This window comes from Drosophila serrata, unplaced genomic scaffold (assembly GCF_035046125.1).
Source record: "Drosophila serrata isolate PLE 108 unplaced genomic scaffold, ASM3504612v1 contig_184, whole genome shotgun sequence".
NCBI classification, from domain to species: Eukaryota; Metazoa; Arthropoda; class Insecta; order Diptera; family Drosophilidae; genus Drosophila; species Drosophila serrata.
In genome coordinates this window covers 6,179,132-6,197,942 of record NW_028257082.1, presented here as the reverse complement: position 1 = coordinate 6,197,942, position 18,811 = coordinate 6,179,132, and the positions used below count along the sequence as shown (strand labels likewise).

At 43.2% G+C, this 18,811-nt stretch overlaps 1 protein-coding gene and 1 long non-coding RNA gene across 2 annotated transcripts; one reads left to right on the top strand and one right to left on the bottom strand.

Annotated features, from left to right (window-relative positions):
* Positions 1–180: 180 nt before the first annotated feature.
* Gp150 (leucine-rich repeat domain-containing glycoprotein 150) lies at positions 181–13,262 on the bottom strand. The gene is made up of 7 exons (XM_086828515.1): positions 13,127–13,262; positions 12,882–12,954; positions 3,926–4,505; positions 3,600–3,808; positions 3,205–3,535; positions 1,413–3,147; positions 181–1,353 (listed from the first exon to the last, which is right to left on the bottom strand). The coding sequence occupies exons 3-7, from the start codon at positions 4,484–4,486 to the stop codon at positions 1,013–1,015; spliced, it is 3,177 nt and encodes a 1,058-aa protein (XP_086684641.1). The 5' UTR covers positions 4,487–4,505; positions 12,882–12,954; positions 13,127–13,262; the 3' UTR covers positions 181–1,012.
* Positions 13,263–16,990: 3,728 nt separating this feature from the next.
* Positions 16,991–18,563, top strand: LOC147644390 (uncharacterized). The gene is made up of 3 exons (XR_015270782.1): positions 16,991–17,433; positions 17,509–18,165; positions 18,515–18,563. It is a non-coding gene; the product is annotated as an uncharacterized LOC147644390 (long non-coding RNA).
* Positions 18,564–18,811: the final 248 nt, after the last annotated feature.

Genomic DNA, 18,811 nt, shown 5'->3' with positions numbered 1-18,811 from the left:
TTTTAGTACTTCCACTTTAAGAGCAACTGCCATGGAAAGCCCTTCAACGCTTATGAACCCAATTAAAAGACATTCTCTAACTTTTAGATACTCTAACACAAACCGGAAATAAACGACTTCCCTGGGAAGATAACCCTTCAAAATCCCGTCGATGATAAGGATGGTCGGCCACTTGAATCGTTTATTGAACGCAGATAAAATATATTCAATTTTATTGAACGGCTTGTTAAGGTTAAGGTGTGTGTTCGTACGTCTACTAAGTATGCATATAGTAAAGATTACGATCGGTTTGGTTAAAATAATTTATTGTTTTCGGAATTGGTTTCAAAGTCAAATAAGTCAAGCGATTACTTGATTTCGATTGGAAAAAGGTAATAAAAAAGACTTAACATAGTTTATGCATTAATTATTTCTCTCATCTCATGATCAGATTGTAAATCAGACGTCATTCTAGGGAGTCCTCTAACAGTTAGTTACACAGATCCGGATCTAAGACTCTTACTACCCTCTGCTACTAACTCCTTTGGAAAGTAAGTGTGTGTGTGTTTCTTTAAGTAATTTTTCATTCTGTTTGGAATTTGGCAAAATGGCACTAAATCTTCAAGTTTTTCCCGAAATTCTCATACGTAAGGAGGGTTATTAATGGATATGTGGGATTTGGGAACTCGTCCTCTGGATAAGGTGGGGATAAACTATTTCAGGGATATTTCAGGGGGTCTCTATCAATATTTATTTCTCCTCATTCTCTCTCTCTCCACTCTCTCTTTCACTTCGCTCCTATTTGGATTTAAGTATTTCTCAGTTGTTGCTTTGTTTTCTCGCATTTCGCTAATACTTGTAACTCCCTTCCTGGTCTGTTCCTGCTGTCTCCTCGGTTCATTCTGGTGTCTGTGTGTGTGTCTGATGCGATTTTCCACTTGTTCAACTATCAATAAACTTATAAATTAGAAAAACAGCGCAACTCGTTCGACTTCCGCGGTGTCCGGCCCGGAACTGCTGATTCTAGGGGGACTTAGACCTGGTTGATCGGCGCGTATCGGTGCACCTTGGGCTGCTTGATCGCCTTGGGTTGCTTCTGCTCCTTGCCAACCGGCTTCACGATGTCCTCGCTCAGCTTCTGGTAGACGAACGAGTTCTTGGATGCCAGCAGGGCCATGCGATAGCGCTCGCCGCGCTTGCGGAGCACCACGTAGACCACGCGGGCAATGGCCAGCAGGATCATGACGACGCAGCTGACCACAATGATCACCGGGATGAGCATGTTGTAGTTGCCATAGTAGATGCGGCCGCGTTCAATGAAGATCTCCTCGTCATTGCTGTCATCCGATTCGTCGGTCTCGAAGCCGAGTTTCTCTGGATAAAGGCAAGGATATATAATAAGGATATATAATAGATGGGAGATTAATACTCACCCAATAGGAACTTATCGCGTGTCTCGTGGGACAGGTCCACCTCCTCGGCCTTGACACCCTGATTCTTTAGCAGGGGCTTCAGTTCTTTGTTCACAAACTTGTCAAAGGAACGATCAGATTCTCCCTTGGCCTTGGCGTTCTTCTTGGCCTCCTCGAAGCGGTCATCATCGTTGTCATCATCATCGTCATCGTCATCATCCTCATCGTCCTCGTCGCTTTCATAGTCACTGCTGTCTTCATCCTTGTCCTCGCCGCCATTGTTCAGATCCTCCTCGGCGCTGTCCTCCTCTGGCTTCTTCTCGTTGGCGCTGTCCGATCCCTTCATGATCTTTTGCATGCTGCTCAGCTTGTTCTTGTCCAGCACGCTCTTGTCCAGGACACTGAGTAACTTCTCCTCGTCCTCGTCCAGCTTCTTCTCGCTCTCCTTCAGACGCTTCTCCAGCTTGGCCTCGGCGCTGTCGGCCTTCTTCTCATCCTGGAGATCCAGCGAAGTCTCCGCATGCTTGCACACCTCATGGGCAAGAGTCGCCCATCCGGCCTGAGCCTGATGTTCCAGCTCCACAATGGTGGCATCATCCTCGAGGTTGGCCAGCACAGGCAGGCGCTTGGGAGTCATCTGCATCTGCAGGGTGACGTAGCTAATGAAGTCCTGGAAGTCACGGTTGCACTTCAGAGGATTGTTTGTGATATCCAGGGAGCGTAGGTTCTTGAAGCTCTTCACATCCGCAGAGGAGATCTTCTTGATCAGATTTCCGGAGGCATTGAAGCTGCGCAGGCTCTCGAAGATCTTGTAACCCTCACCCAACTGACGATCCGAGAGCAGGGAGGTGAGCTCACAGTCGTTGACATCAAGGGAACGGATCTGGTGCAGGGGCATAAAGAGACGCACAGAGAGCCGGCTGATGGGATTACCGGCCAGGTTGAGCTTGGTCAGATCTCCATTATCCATGAGCAGCAGATCGTCCATGCGAGGAATCAGATTGTTGCTCAGATCCAGATCAATCAGCTTGTGCAGACCACTGAAGATCTCCCTGGGCAGGTGGTTGATGTTGTTCCAGGCCAGCTTCAAGGTGGTCAAGTGTGGCATCGTGGAGAAGGTCTTGTGGCCCATTGGGCCGATGGCGCAGTTGGAAATGTCCAAGTAGTACACAGTGAACTCTCCGCTGTAGCTCACAAAGCCATCGGTTGGCAGCTGGCTGAGGCGGGGATTATCATTCAGACGGATCACGTCCAGCTCGGAGTTCTTAAAGAACAGCATGCCTGAGATCTGGTCCAGCTCGTTGATCGACAGATCAATGTGGCGCAGATTCTTCAGCAGGAGGAACGAGTCCGGTTGGATCTTCTTGATGCCATTGCCCTTCAGGTTCAGGTTGGTCAGACCAGGCATCATGTCGAACATGCTGTGATGCACCTGATCGATGGCATTGAAGCTCAAATCCAGCTGCTGCAGGTCCTTGGTGCCGAAGTGCAGGTCGCCATTGAAAGTGTTGTACTTCAGATGGAGAATGGACAACGTGGTGCCGTTGAAGATCTCGCGTGGCAGTTCGGCCAGCGAGTTGTAGGAGAGATCCACTTCCTCCAGCGAGGATGCCGTCTCGAACACCTTCTCGGGCAGCTTCTTCAGGCTGTTCTGGCTCAGGTTAATGTACACAATATTGGTCAGCTGGGAGAAGGCCTTGGGAGTCAGCTCCACGAGATTGTTGCGCGAGAAATCCAGCTCCTCAATGCTAGAAGACTGCAAAGATCATTAATAAAAGGGATCGAAAGGAAAGGAATTCGTTTGAACACTCACCTTGAGCAGATACTGAACGCTGGACATCACGCTCAGATCATTGCCCGAAATAGTGAGCATGCGCAACTTCTTGTTTTGGGCAAACGTATCAGGATTGATGATGGCCAAGCCCACATCTGTCAGATTCACGGCATACAGCTCGTTCAGTCCATGGAAGGCCTCGGCATGCAGATACTCCAGGGTGCAGTTGGCAATCTTGATGGAGGCCACATTCTTGAGACCCAGATTGAAGAAGAACTTGGGTCCCAGCAGGATTGGGTACTTGGGGCCAACGTTGGTCACCACGACGTCGGTGATGTCCGAGCCAAACTTCTGGGTGCCCTGGTCCAGTCTAAAGGGATATTTGTAAAGTTACTTAACCATTCTATGGGCTTTGTAGTTTATTAAGAACCAACCTGCTGCAAGTTGCCACCATGTAGCTGTTGACATTGCGAGAGCACTGGCAGAATCGAGGGCAGGGAACATCCTCGCTGAACACCACCTGTTCATTATCCGCAATATCATCAGAGGCTTCATCCTCATCATCATCATCATCGTCATCATCGTCATCGTATTCGTCGTAGTTAGAGTCGCTTTCATTATCAATAGTGTTATCCTTGGTCTTCTGATGAAAAAGATTAATTTTTGGTTTACAATATCACTTTCAAGCACAACTTCAATTTCAAAGCAAGATATTACTAATTATTGGTTTGATAGCTATAATTATTTATTTGCAAATTACCTTCGGCTTTGAGGTGGAGTCAATGGGCACCAACTTGGGCTTCACTGTGGTGGCCTTGCCCTTCTTGGCACTGGCGGAGGTGGTCTCCTTGTCCTCGTCAAAGTAATTATAGTCATCATCGTCGTAGGAATAGTTGTCGTACTCATAGTTCTCATCGCTATCGGTGGAGTTCTTTCCGCCGACGGAGGAGGATGAGGACGTGGTGTTCTCGGTCTTGAGCATCTTATTAAAATGTGGATCATCCGCCAGGGCCTGACTGTGCTTGGCAGCCTCCAGAAGGTCCTTGATGGCCTCCTCGTTGATAGCTGAGGTTGTGCTCTTCTTTGCAGGGCTCTTGGTGGTTGTCGTCTCCTCCACGGGTAGTTCCTTGACCTTGGGCGTGGAGATCTTGGGCAGGCTCTCGACTGGAGTCGAATCCTCGGCGGAGCTCAGCTCATTATCCTTCAAATCGTCATGGACGAAGTGGATCTTGGAGGCTATGGAGTTGGATTGGCTGGCGTGGATCAGGGCCAGGCTGAAGGCCAGCAGCAGGACCAGCCTGCAAGTCGTCTGGCGACCCATTCTCCGGCTGATGGGCAAACTGGAATGGAAATGGACCAGTACAGTTACAGTCATTGTTGCAACGTTACTTCCAAGAAGGTGGAAACCCAACGACTCACACCCAAACGGAGCCGTATCTTATCGCTAATTGTCCGGGCCAGATAAGCAGATATACGTTTATTGAATCAACAGCGTTCAAGTGAAGTGGCAATGCTCAGGGCTGGCCTCAGAGCCAGAATGCGAATGCGTCGTCGTATCACCCATTTCCCCGAAAAACTGCGGATCTCTATGGCGAAATAGTGAGCCATGTTGACTCCCGGAGTTAGCACCTCGCCAGTTGACATCATTGCCAATGCTAATTCAGTCAGCAAATTCGAGTTTCCAAATGTTTGTGCTTATCGTTTAATGGCAATTGTTTTCACAATAAACAAGACCAAATGATTCTTTGCTTATTTTCGATCTGTTACTCAGCATAGGCGCGAAAGCAATCGCACTTTCGACCACATCCGTCATGTACTTCCCTCGGCAAAACAGAAATGAATAAGTAACTCTGCATACTCGATAGTTGCCTTACCCAGAAACAGTAAAAAAGAGTCCAGAAGTGCTGACTCTCTGTCTGAATAGGAGACGGAGATTGAGCCTGACTCCGAGCCCGCTTGTCGTCAGCTGAAATCCATGGCTTATTTATTTGCCTTTCGGTTTGTTTGCCCTTTGATTATGGTCGACTAATTTGCATACCCTAACAAATCGATTAAGTAATCACACTTGCTGCCGAGTGTCAGGGGAATCCCAACGCGTAGTGCCTCTTGATGCCAATTAAGAACTCGTTTTCTAGCTCGACGCTTCTGCCAAATTCTGAAATTTCTTGTTGTAAACACGATTCTCTAGGAGATTCAAGCTTCTCGTTCTTAGAATGCACACATTTTCCACATACATTCAAAGGAGACCGCCTTTATTTTCATGGCAAACAAATAATTCGAAACCACGGCTCCTCCAGTCGCAAACAAAGAGCTTTGGATATTAATTTTTGTTAGCAGGCAAACGATCCAAGCAAATGCAAAGTGCGCAGTTAAGGCGGCAAAATAGATCGCGTTTATCCAGCCGATATACTATATACATATGTATAAATACAGATATGTCTGACTCTCAACACGTGAAAAAAATGGTAACGATAGGTTTTTCCTAAGTCAAATTGTAGCGTTTGAAAGTAATTATTTGTTTATTAAGATCTATTTTTAAATGGTAAGAAATCTAAGGGGACATACACAGACCTTGGAAATTCTTTGTTTTTCTTAACAAATGTGGAATTACCTAGGTCTTCGTAGATAATTTGATTCTAGTTAAAAAGATATCTATCTCTACAGATATTCTTTGAAATACTTAAGACGCACATGGGAATTTAATCAAGGAGTTTGACTACCTTTATTAGACTATACAAGTTATAAATCTATTAAATTTATCTTAATTAATAATTCTTGGAATCTCTAGGAATCTCTTGCTGTGCACTTAGCCTTTGTTAGAGCATTTAATTAGACATACAGAGACGGCTCAAAAGGCGCTTAGCCAGAGCTCATTGCTCAGTCTGCTGCAATTTTGTGTGTGGGTGTCAAGTTAAGAGCTCAGGAGCTGACTGCGGAGAAATCCCGAAGGGAAACTGCAGTCGCGAGACCGCACATTAAACGTGTTTAGGTCTCTTGGCTAACATTTCATCGAGTCACGAAAGATTTTCCGAGCCAGACGACAGCCCAGCGAGGCTTTTTTTTTGGATTTTGGGCTGGCTGACTTTGGTTTGGGCCAAGGCGCCGCCGACACGCCGACCATAATTAATTCCATTTCTGTCATTGCAGCGATATCTGTATACTGGGCTACATATACATATATATATATATATTAGTAGTGCTATATATGCCACATGGGTGTGTGCTGAGCGAAATATATGTTCAAGTTTAGAGAGAAACCGGTAACTGGCACTGGCACTGGCCATACTTGTACATGTATGCAAATACGTTTTCCAGTCGGAAACTCGTGAGTCAACCAATTCATCATAATACGTCTACTAGTCCGGGATACATCCGATATGATCCCGATTGAGAGTATCCAGCCAGCATGCAGCACCCCCATCGTAAAGTGTTTTTTGAGTGCATTGCAGTGTCGTGCATCTAATTAGCCCGGGGAAATGGAACGAGGAAATGCCTTCCTGAAACCGCTTCTAGAACACTTTGACATTCGAGTTGAGTTGAGGCTCGAGATAAACCCTGATCTCCCGCCCTGTTATATTTAATGGCCCTGTACTGTAACCAGATACGGATACACATTCGATTTGTTCGATTCTTCAGGGGGGGAAATTTATTGAAACAGTTCGACATAAAATATCGCATAACCGAGCGATCTAAAATCATGATACTAACAACGACGTTTTGTTAAAACGTAAACATCTATTAGGTTTGAATTTATTATTACTCGTAAGCGCTTGTTGTTTTCGGTGCTTATCAACGGGTTCATAGTCATGTGGTGTTTTGAATGATGGCCTTTTCCCATGGGCACAGTCCCCAAAAGCCACCATTTCTATATCATATTACACAGAGATATTGTGGGGAGCAGCTGGGGCCTGCTGGCTGCCCATTGAGAGTCATCGATTTCGAGCAGTTTGAAATTGGAAACTGGGTGTGACCTGTCAATATCATATAGACCCTTAGAAGACTCGGGATTCCTTGCAGGAATATATTTGTAGATAGAGAGCAACGGTATCTGCAAGGTCAGCTAATGCTGCGAAACTCAGGTAGATTCGCCTTGACTCCGGCTTAATCTCTCTGGAAAATACCCAGAAATACCCAAAATAATACACATTCATATCTCTGTGTATTGTTTTTGTTGATGTGTGTTGTGAGCGTGGGTGGATAATGACCGAACTGTCTGGGTATAAATAGCCGTCGTCGTCGGGAACAGGAAGTGAAACGAGAGGAGCGACTGGTGTGTGTAGGTAGAAGGCATTCTGTTCCCTTATTTTTTCGAGAGAGGATATGGGTTCCTTGGCAGAGCGGAAATAACTCAGCTGACGACGACGACGACGGCTTCATTAGGGTGGTTCGAACCAATCTCATCCGATTTCTGATCCGGCTATCTGCGGATCACGACTCAATCACATTTGTTGACCGTTTCATTAGCATCACGAGTTGTTTGGGATTTACAATCATGAATTCGCACGAAAAATGCGCGCCAGATATCCAGTTTCCAGCCATATATCATGCGAGAGAGTATCCTATTCGGCTGACTCCATTCTGGCACATAATTTCTGCAACGTTAATTTTTGCAGTCAGTCGCCAGATCGGAGTACAATGGTCGAAATTGCCCAAGGCGGGCACATAAAAAATATACTCAAAAGTTATAAAAAAATGCCGACATTTGACCACACACAAATACACACACTCACTCACTCACTCGCTGGCTGGCTGTTAAAAAAAAGGGGAAACTGTTGGCTCAAAAAGATGGCCAGACTGGTTTTTGGCTCGCGGCAGCTGCTGTGTAAGCCAAGCTTGTGAGGCGGTAGCCAAAAGTCAGGCAGATGACTTTACGAGTTACGAAAATTCTGGCTAAAAGTCATTTCAATTTCCAAAGAGAATTTCTACATAAAGTCAGGCACAAGTCCGCAAGTTGCTTGAACTCTCTGCAAAAGTCACTCACAATCGCTGTGACAATAATTAACGACTGGCAATCGATTCATAAGGCCTCTATAATGTAGGAAATCGCCAAGCTAATCTTAGAAGGTCACTGGAGCTTGACTTGAGCATTGTTTTTGATTTTTTTTTTTTCACAGCAGCAGCTGGCAGCCACCTTTTGTGTGAAAAAAATCTTTACCTGAAGCTGCCGCAAAACTTATCGATCCGTAATCCCTCTGATGATCAGTTGTACTTGAAATTTCTTCCGCTCTTAAAGTGCTTTTTATTGTTATCGTCGCTGGGGAAGTTCCTTCCCGGGATTTCAGTTATTAAAACTGTCATATATTTAGCCACTCGACTCGGATGTTTATGCCTGCTTCCTTGCCAGCAAGTGCTCTTTGTTTTCTGCTCAGATCAACTATACTTATCGGGCGTATCGTATATATAGCCTCGATACTGAAGCAGGAAGCAGGGCATAAATTAAGAACCCGAGGAGTAAATGAGAAACCGGCTTTTGGCCATGCGAGGGCGGTTCATTAGCGATATCTGGATCGCTCCTCGCCTTCGGGGCCAGCAGCTACCGAGAAGGCTTGCTGGGGCACGACTTTTCCCCGACCTGGAAAAAGAGCTTTTCATTGTGTGTGTCCGCCTAGGGAAACCTGATTTGTTTAGCCGCCAAAGTGTGATTTTTCCGACTTTGTTGCGCTAAACTTTGCACTCGACCGGGGGCTATGTCGACGTCAAAACAACAAAGGCGCTTTAGCCATCACGTATTGTTTATCGGTCGAGCAGGCGAATGCCTGAAATTGTCAACCCGCTGAGCCATCCATATATTTATTAAGTGTCGAGGGCTAAGCACCTAGCACCTAGCACCTAGCAATCAGCATCGAGTATTGAAATTGAGTAAGCTGAGTGCTGTCGAAAGGCCTGCAATCTGATGTTTATAGCAATAAAGAAATTACCATGCACAGCTGCTGGGGAAATTGCAATGAACAGATTGTTGTTAAAACTAAAGCAATTTGTAGACTGACAATTCATATTTAGGTATTTAAATTCAGATAAAATCTCAAGAAGGGAAACCAACTTTGTGTAGCCTTTGTGTTTATTTACCCTTTTAGTTTGCAGTAGAATTATAGAATCGAATAGAAAATCTATCATAACTAAGCCTAACTAAGCTTTTTTCAACACTTCTCGGTTTAAAAATATTCTATAACTAGGGCAAAAATGCATTAATTTCAATTCGGAAAGCTTTAATGTACTAGTTATTATTAGATGATTAAATCTGCATATCAAACATCATGAAAAATATTTATTTAAGATGATATTTGTGCACTCAGTACTTGTACATTTTAGGATCTGAGCCCCTGAATCCCGTAGAATCCCATAGAATAGCATGAAAGATGTTTTAAGTTGAGGAATATAATTCCTAATTTGTTTATGTAATCTGAGTGTTTATGTTACTTTCTTGTGTGCTTTAAGCGTGTTTGAAAGACTGTACATCTTTGCACTTTATTCTCTTGAAGATACTACTCCGTTCCCATTCCCCCAAAACTATTTGTAAGGGTTGCAATTATGAATTCCGCTTGTAGTTGGGCCATTGCTAACGTGGCCAACTGGCAAGTTGCAGGCCGCATTCCGAGCCGCGCATTGCCACTCGCATGGCACGTAAGCACACACACACTCCTCTGAGTCACATCCCAGAGACAAGAGTTTCTGCATTTCATTAGCTTGGCCAACGATCCAAGCCCAGACGGAGAAGGAGACAGCGACGCAGAGGCAAACGCAGTTGCAGACCCTGAACCCAAACTTTGACGCTGTGAAATCGGCTTAAGTCAGAGATCTTGAATTATGGCCTGGGCCAGAGCAAATCAAGGCAATCCCACCAAAAGGGGCTTAGCTACAGCTACAGCTACCAAACACCCAACTTTTGTGTGTCCAGAGTACAAAGAACAATTGCAAAACCAGAGAAAGTTGCAGCCGAAAATAGGGCCAAGACATTGCCCCATTTGTCAGCTGTTTTCTTTTACTTCGGTGCGACCACCGATGGTTTCGGTGACTAATGTTTTATGGCAGAAATTGATTAATGCAAATGGCACCAGTCTCTATCTCTGTATCTCTCTATGACTCTCTGTCAGGCTTGATCGATTAGATTCAGGGTTAAGGTAAAACGTCAACGCAATGTGGGTGCGAAATATGCGGAGCGAGCGTCACGCTCAATTGGGTAGTGAAAAAAATCGTTGGAAAAGCCTCAACGAGCGAATTGCATTTGGTTGCTTTCCCTCAACCGCCTTTCATACCTCCCCCTCTCGAATCCCATTCAAATGACATCATTGTTGGCCGAGCTGTTAAAACAATAAGGCTGGATCGTTAAATCGCTCGAAATAGTTAGCTTTTTGTGCTGTTTTCGTATGGCAATCATGCTTTGTGTGTCCGCAAATAACTTCTAAGCGAGCCAGAGCAAAGCGGCGATATTACGCATACGCCGCATGTGCCGACACTTAAGTTCTGTGTAAGACATGGCTCTAACCGAAGTAAACCCACACACACGGACACACAAGACGATGATCTCGACAAATGTTTGACTCCCCACTTAGGCCATAAAAGATGTGCTCAGATTCAGGTATTCATAATTCGCCGGAGACGGAGCTCTACGTTGAATCGAATCGGATCGGATCGGCTCGGAGCAGAGTGGAGTGGAGTGAAGCCACTACCTCCGGCCAATTACCAGCCATGAAAGCAGCTCGGACTGGGTAGAGCGGAGAGTGCTGTGACCTCATTAACTCGCGCTGGAGCGAGTCAAAGTCTCAACTGGCCCTGGTGTTTGCTTTTGGCTCTTTATCTGTATAAATAGGTACACTGAGGTTCCTATGTGGGGACCGGCTTATGTCGCGATTAGATAATGCCGCAGTCGGGTAACTGGCGACAGTTTGTCACTCTACATAGTGTATGTACATGAATATGATTGAAAGGTCCCTACAGTCCCTGCTCTCTCGTCCTCTCAAGAACAATTTGCGGGCTCAAGTGGAGGCGAATTTGCATACAAAATCGCTTTCCAGGAATCCGTAGTGCACTCCTCCAAACTGGTTGATTACGTCTGGAAAATTGAGTCGCACCTCAAAATGGATCTCTGTGTGTGTATGTTTATTGCCCAGATCTCGGTAAAATATTGGTTGTGTACATTTCATTTCATTTAAATTCCAGCTTCGTGCTCGCGACAGCCAGCCAGCCAGCGGAGATGGTTATAAACACCAAACATTAAAATTGAAAATCGATTGGAACTGGTTCTGAATTATGCATAGAAATAAATTATTTTATTTTTATTTTTGGAGAACTTTTCGTGGCTGTTATCGAAGTTCGGTCGCTTGATTAATTATTGATCGCCCCAACAGGAAGCTCTCAAAACCGATTAAACACGTACACGCAAAGAAAAGTGGCATGAAATAAGGGTCAATCGAGATCTGATATGGTAGAGATGTCAAAGATTGATTTAATTGATATTCAAATTGATTAGATCGGAGAGAAATGATTGGAGATTTCAGTTATAAAGAAAGTTATCAATTAATATTGAGATTAACATTAATAAAGATACTAAATAAGTGACTATTTGATCTTATCTCTTATCGAAATAAAGAAGAAACTGATACAAGTGATATCTTTTAATATAAAATTCAAAATAACGTTCTATAAATAATATTTCTCATTTTATGAATTTTAAATTTTCCAAATACAAGTATAAATTATTAAAATTCATCTCTTAAGAGTATAAATCAATCGGAGCTTAATTTTTTTGCGTGCACTTAAAGCCCGTAAAGACGTCGATTTATGCATCGACCTTTGGAGCTGAAAAACTGGGCCCGAGCGGAGCCTCAGCTTTTCCAATATTTATTCAAGCTCCGTTGCCCATCTGCCATAGTTAAAGACGAGTGTATGCCATATGCAAACTGCGATCACGGTCGGACCTAAACTATATAGATTTATCTCTCTCTCGGTGACAGTTGGGCATGTTGGGTTTTTGCAGCTCAGCTCGGCGGCAGCGTTGAATTTGTTATGAAGGTGACTTCTTTTGAGTAAATGCATTACCGGTTTCTTCACCCCTTTCCCTCTCGTTTTTCCCCCTCTCTCCCCAACCGGACTCGCATACATACATACATATGCCCCACACACAGGTGTAATCTTATCTACCTGGCTGGATTCGTGTTGGTGTGTTGTGTTGAAAAGCAAATGTTTTTCCTTTCAACTTTTGGACATTTTCATTTTCAGTGCATTTGCATTAACTGGGCTTAAGAGCGGGTAAAAGCTGGCCGATAAGGGTATCTCAACCCAAAAGTATCTGCGCTTTTTCTGGCAGAACTTATCCAGATAATTGCGACTCGGGTTTAAAAATTATATGTCACCACACACACACACACGAGAGCAGCTGCATTTGGGCGCTGTCAGAGTGTGCGTGCTTCGTTATGTTTTTTGTAAACGAACGGCACAGGTAAAAAGCCACAGGTAGCCCGCTCACACTCACACTGACACGGGCACACACACAGATACTGAGAGCCATGGAAAGATACGTTCGGCGAGCGAGACAACAGCTTGCTCGAGAGAGTGTCACTAGCGTCGTCACACTTCCACTTGCACGTTCGCATGACGAAATCCCATCCCCCGCTTGCACTGCACTTTTTCTTCCAGTCCCAACAATCCCGAAATCCGAGTCCCCGACTCACGAGTGAGGGATATGGGATCCCATCCAATCCACTGGAAACGAGACTCACCTTATGAACGGTCTGCGGGCAGACGTCTGGTCTCTGGGGGAAGCGGGGTAATCCAAGAATTGGTTTATGGTCGCTGCAAGAAACACACAATCTTTTTAGTCGCCAGGATTTTCACACCGAAGGATCGTATCGTATCCTTTTGAGGGAGCAGTTTTTTAAATATAACGGATTAATTCGCCCGCTTGTGGCACGTGCTCTCCGTTCGTTAATTAGAGTATATTATTTGTTGTTGTCTTTGGCGTTACCGATTTCGGGGGAACTTGTTAGATCGCTTTCTACTCTACCGCGATATTGACACCTGTTGAAGAAGTTCAAAAACTCAACTGATCGACTGAATAGAGCTGACACAACCGTCAACCTGATATCGATAATCGAAACCAAAAAAAATACACCTCTACCTAGAGATGCAAGAACGACGATGACACTATCGATGACGTCGAGAAGTAAAAGATACATCCTTGTCAACCTCAAAGATTGAACTACACGTTGAGATGGTGGTAGGTGTATCCAATGGATGTACAAAATTTAAACTATATATATTTTATTGAATTCATTGAAAGATATTTCAAGAAAATATAATATGTTTTTTTATATTTAATTAGTTGTTTATTATTAATGTAAAGATACTTTCATCACTTTTTTTACGCTGCACTGTAGCGTAAAGATATAATATCTTTAGGTTCAGCCGTTTCCCGCCAGATAGCGTATTCAACGAGTAGCTGACATTTTATAGCAGTGGATGCAGATACATCGCATCTGAGAATAATTTAAAAGGGGGTGGGAACATTAACATAGCTATAAAATAATAATAATAATAATTATAAAATTAACTATAATAATAGTAAAATTAAAATTAGTAATAAAAAAGTTTACAAATAAAATGTTTAATATTATTGTGGCTAGAACGTAAGAAGGAATAGTTCTATGTAGCACCATCTGATGGATTTGTATGAACCTGCCTACCTTGAATGAAGCTACCAGATGTCGGAAAAACAGCAGTGTAAAGATATTTTGTAAAATTCACATTTCTACTTGTAGAATTACGGTAAAATTAATGTCTGGTTTTTTAAGCTCTATATATTCTTGATGCCGATCGCCTGCGGTATCGTTTAGATATAGTATATGTATATAGATATAGAAATGGATCTCAACATTAGGAAAGTCATCTTTTCTTTCACATTTCCCTGTTACTTGTAGCCAAAAGGGAATATCTTGTATGTCAAATAGCTGGCCATTTATTGATTAATTATTTACTCTAATTTATTTTTTAGTCATCAAAGTAAAACAAATTTATATTTATTATTTTGACAAATAATTTGCATATCTTTCAAACACTATTTTATTTTGTCTATTTATATTTGTAATGCCATTTCTTATGAACCTAAAAGTATCTTAATGGCTTCTGAGGATTGCATCTCTAAAACTCAATTTAAATCCATTATATTCTAGATTCAATAGTTTAATTAAATTTGTCATAATACATTTAATATTTGTATTTCTTGATATCGGGATATGTGGTTTACAAACTGCCGAAATCGTATTGCAAATAAATGAAAGTCTTGCTGCCAAAATTGGTAACTGGTTGAAGCGGCGTCTGGATGATGTTGCTGTTGTTGTTGTTGCTGCTGCTACATGTGAGGTTTTTGCTGTTGTTTCTGTTTTTGCTTCATCTGCTGTCACGCAAACGTCAGCGGCCTCAGCCTTAGCCTCCGAATGTCCGAATGTCTTTTTGCGAACCGATTGCCAGTTGACAAAACATGCGCCTGCGCAGTTTTCGCCTTCGCATGAATATTTTCTTGTGAAAAATCTCAGCTTTGTGTTCGTCGATCATTGTGTTTTTTAAGCAAACAGGAGCGTAGATTAGGTTTAGTTTCATTCATTGAATTTATGTAACTTTATAGATTTGATTAAATAAATCTAGAAATCTGGCATAGGCTAGTATGTAAAGGATATTTTCTAAAAAGCCAATCTGGCATAGGCTAGTATGTAAAGGTTATTTTCTAAAAAGCCGTGTTGGCATTCATTGCAGGGATAAAATTGTAAAGCGTAATGATCCCTAATATATATCCGAATTTTTAAAATAATTATTACATAGGCATCTTGCTTTCTAGTTTAATCCTGATCCCCCTCCGACTACTTCACTGCATTGGGCATGAATAATATCGCATCAAATCGAAAACGAAACGAAAATCAATGAGGAACGCAGTTTGCAATGCCACCACCAAATGTAGCAGCAGCAACCGCCACTTGGGCGCTGATCGATCGATCTCTGGAGCATCGGAGGACTGCCTCCGATCGATGGGAACAGCCTGATGACGATGGCGATGGCGATGGCTCTGATGGCGTTGAATGGCGACCACTTGATGTGTGCGTGCCTGGCATTGCGAGAAGATTGCTGCCACCATGTTGCAGCGATTCGATCCTCTTGACTGGATTCTGCCAGCGAATAGGCCAGGAACTCGCAGCCCCAAAGCTGACCTTGACCCAGCTAAACGTTCAAGTCGCGGGCAACGGTAAAGTCAGGCTCATTGCCTAGACAAACCAGTCTTACAGTGTGAGAAAAATATATAAGACTTTAATTAATGTATTAAGAAATGGTAATAAAACCAACAGCTAAGTTTAAATAAACTTTTATATTTCTTAAATTTCTCATTGTTGTTATTATATATATATATATATATATATTTATATATGTTGTTTAATATAGTTTGTTACCAAATCAAATTCTCCCTCTGCACAGATTGAGACCACGACCAATTTGGGTAGAGCGACCTTCGCTTCCCTCTGTCGTCTCAGAAGTTGGCTAGAACCTGGCGTTGGCCTGATTACCATGAAGCCGCGTCTGCCTCGCCTAACGAGCTTGTTGCAAGTTGATTACGTTGATTAGCGACCACCTGCGAATGCCATTTGCCTGCTGCACTCGCAGCTCGCAACCTGGGACTTGCGGCAATGGGGGCTTAGACTGAAAAATTGTTATCGTTTATCGAGGCAACGGTGTGATTAAGCTGGGAGAGAGTCTTTGGGTAATGAATCAGGGGTTATGAGCATTTGTCAAACTAACTTGAGGGATTTACGAGGAGATTCCGGTTTGCCAGGATAACTAATGTGGGAGAAGATCAGGCAGGGATCTCTTAAGTTATTCATCTCTTTGGGTTTATTGTTAACTTGAAGTTCCTCAAGACACCTATAGTTATATAGCTTTGTTTTTCAAGTTCTATAACTGGAAATCTGATTACCCCTTTTGACATTCCTAAGAAAGAAGCTCGCAAATGCCTTCTCATCGCTTAGTCACGTCCAAGCTCTGCGCCCTGCTCATCCAATATCCAATCCCGTTCCCATTCCCTTCTAGGAATGGGCCCAGCCGAAAAAAGTGAAACTACAGTTATCTATATTTAAGCCCAACTGCATTTACATGATATCATAAAGAAAATATAATGAAAATAATGGCGTGTGGCGACTCCAATGAACTCTCCCCGTCAGCGTAACTGTAATCGCCCCGACCCCAAATAAAGGCGCCCACTTTGATAGTTGTCTTTCGAACCAGAGCCGAATCGGGTGATCACGTTGCCGCCAGTCAGTCAGATCATAATGTAATGTAATAATATTTTTTTGGCCAGCCAGCGAACAAGCCTTTGTAGAACAACACGTACAAACAATTAAAATAACCAACCGAGCCGCCGCCTCAGTTCGCTTGTTTATCCCATTCGCTGAGGGCCAAAGAAGGCATCCGAAAAATTACACCTAGACTGAAAAGAGAAACAAATAAATGTCCAGTGGCCAATGAGCCGTAACGTGCGATTTCCATATACGGATTTGGGATTCCGAATGCACCCCCAAACCGATGGAGTCGACTCCAAATGCAGTTGGTTATGAAACTCGGCTGGGGGATTGACGGTTAATTGTGAATTTCCGGTTCATTGCAGGCCCCCATTAGCCAGAAGCTCAGCTGAGTTCCAGCTCCATCGACGATCCATTGTGGGACAAAGTCAGTACCGTCACTCAGTCAGTTACTTTGTCACTTAGTCAGTGAGTTAATGAAAGCGAAATTCCGCCATATAAATGACCCTGCAATGTGGGTCAGCCTTTTGCATTTGATGAGATTCCTCGTTGCCATTAAGAACCCTATACAAATATCATGCAAATGGAAAATTTTCTCCCATCTTTCAGTTATATAAGTTTTGCATTCGAGCCAAAAAGTAATGGGGAATGCACACACAACGCACAATGGGGGGAGATATCGTATCAATATTTACACAGAAATTAAGAATTGTCAAAGCTGCAAAGTCCCCCCAAAGAAAAGTTAGTCAGGTGCTCTAATCAATTAAGTCAACGTTCAAAGTATTCCGTGGAGAACACCACCCGACACCTTTGAAACTCCAGTCAGCTGCGGACACACTCTCCGATCCGTTCCGTTCAAGGGAAGGAGCTAGCAACGCCTTCACCTTGAAGTACCAGGTTTCCCCCAATTGGACAAACAAACAAATCTTGGTGCTTCTGGAAATTGCATAACTCTCCGGTTCGGCTCGTTGCCAGCTGATTGCCCATTGGCAAGGTGAGAAGTGATATATTTGTCAGGCGAGAGGGCTAATGTTATTAATAAATATCACGACTATCTAATCGAGAACAGAGCCAATTTTCGTCGAGTGTTGCGATCGTTCATGCGCCAACGAAATCGATGAACTAACTCCGTGACGCATGACCCTCCTCCCAGTTGCGCAAGGGCTTCGCCGGAAAGCGACTGAATGTGTAATATAATTAGTTGGTAAATAGACCGTTCTCCAAACAATAATCTGAGACAAACAGAGACCACCGGCAGGCGATAGAACAAGGCGCCGCGAAACCTAAGTTCCAGCTACATAGCTCCTCTATTAGCTCAGCTTTTGCAATAGGATCGATCTGCTGGCTGGCATTGCACCCGGTCCCGGTCTTCCAATAAATATTATTCGCAACTCTATATATATATATATATTTGTGATCCGCAGTACGCAGCTCTTCATTCACTCTGACGTCAGTTCAGTTCGAGGAGGATTTGCAATTAAAATTTGGCAATTGCCAAAACAGAAACCCATTCAGCGATTCTCACAATTTTTATCAGCCTGCCGAGGGGCGTTGGACACTTCCGATCAATTGACGTATACGAGAGCTGGAGAGGATCGCTGGCAGGTGCGTCGACCAAGATAAACAATAGCCCGAGAACGAGAACCGAACCCGTCAAAAGTACTAGCTGCCTTTTTATCCATCCATAAACAAGCGGATACTTTATTTTTGATCCACGGGATACCCAGTAAGTGAACGGGGGATGATATATACAGCGAAAAAACTACTACATCAGCTGGCTGGTTTATACTTCACATTTCACTTTATTAACAATAAATAACAATTTAGCTTGGTTCTAAATAAATATTTATAAATGCAGCGGATTACTCAGCTTTCAAACGTGGTTAATAAAGGTTTTATGCTAGATATTAGAGAGGTATTTCCATTTAATCTATTATAATTATGATTGGAAAACCAACTATATACACCACTATTTCTGAAATCAAAATGTTAAGTTTAAACAAAATTAAATTATTAATCAATCTTTTATTTAGACACTTATATTAAGTAATAATAGTTTAAACTTTGCCCTACAGATTTCCTCTGAACCAGGTCACCGCCCCGTCGAAACCTTGCCACATATTTATTTGGCCAAAAGGTAAGCAAATAGCCGACCTGGCTGCTGGCATTCAGTTTTGAGCGATTAAAGAAAAGTTTCGGGTGCGCGAGTGCGAATATTTAAATGGTGAGATAATAATCTTGTTCCGCCACCCGAATCCCTTCCTCTTCTACCAACATATGGATATATATTTATGTAGTACATGTACACTATGTGAAATGGAAATCCGTTTAATTAGCATTCGCGTGAAATGGCCAAAGGGCTATGGCTCGCT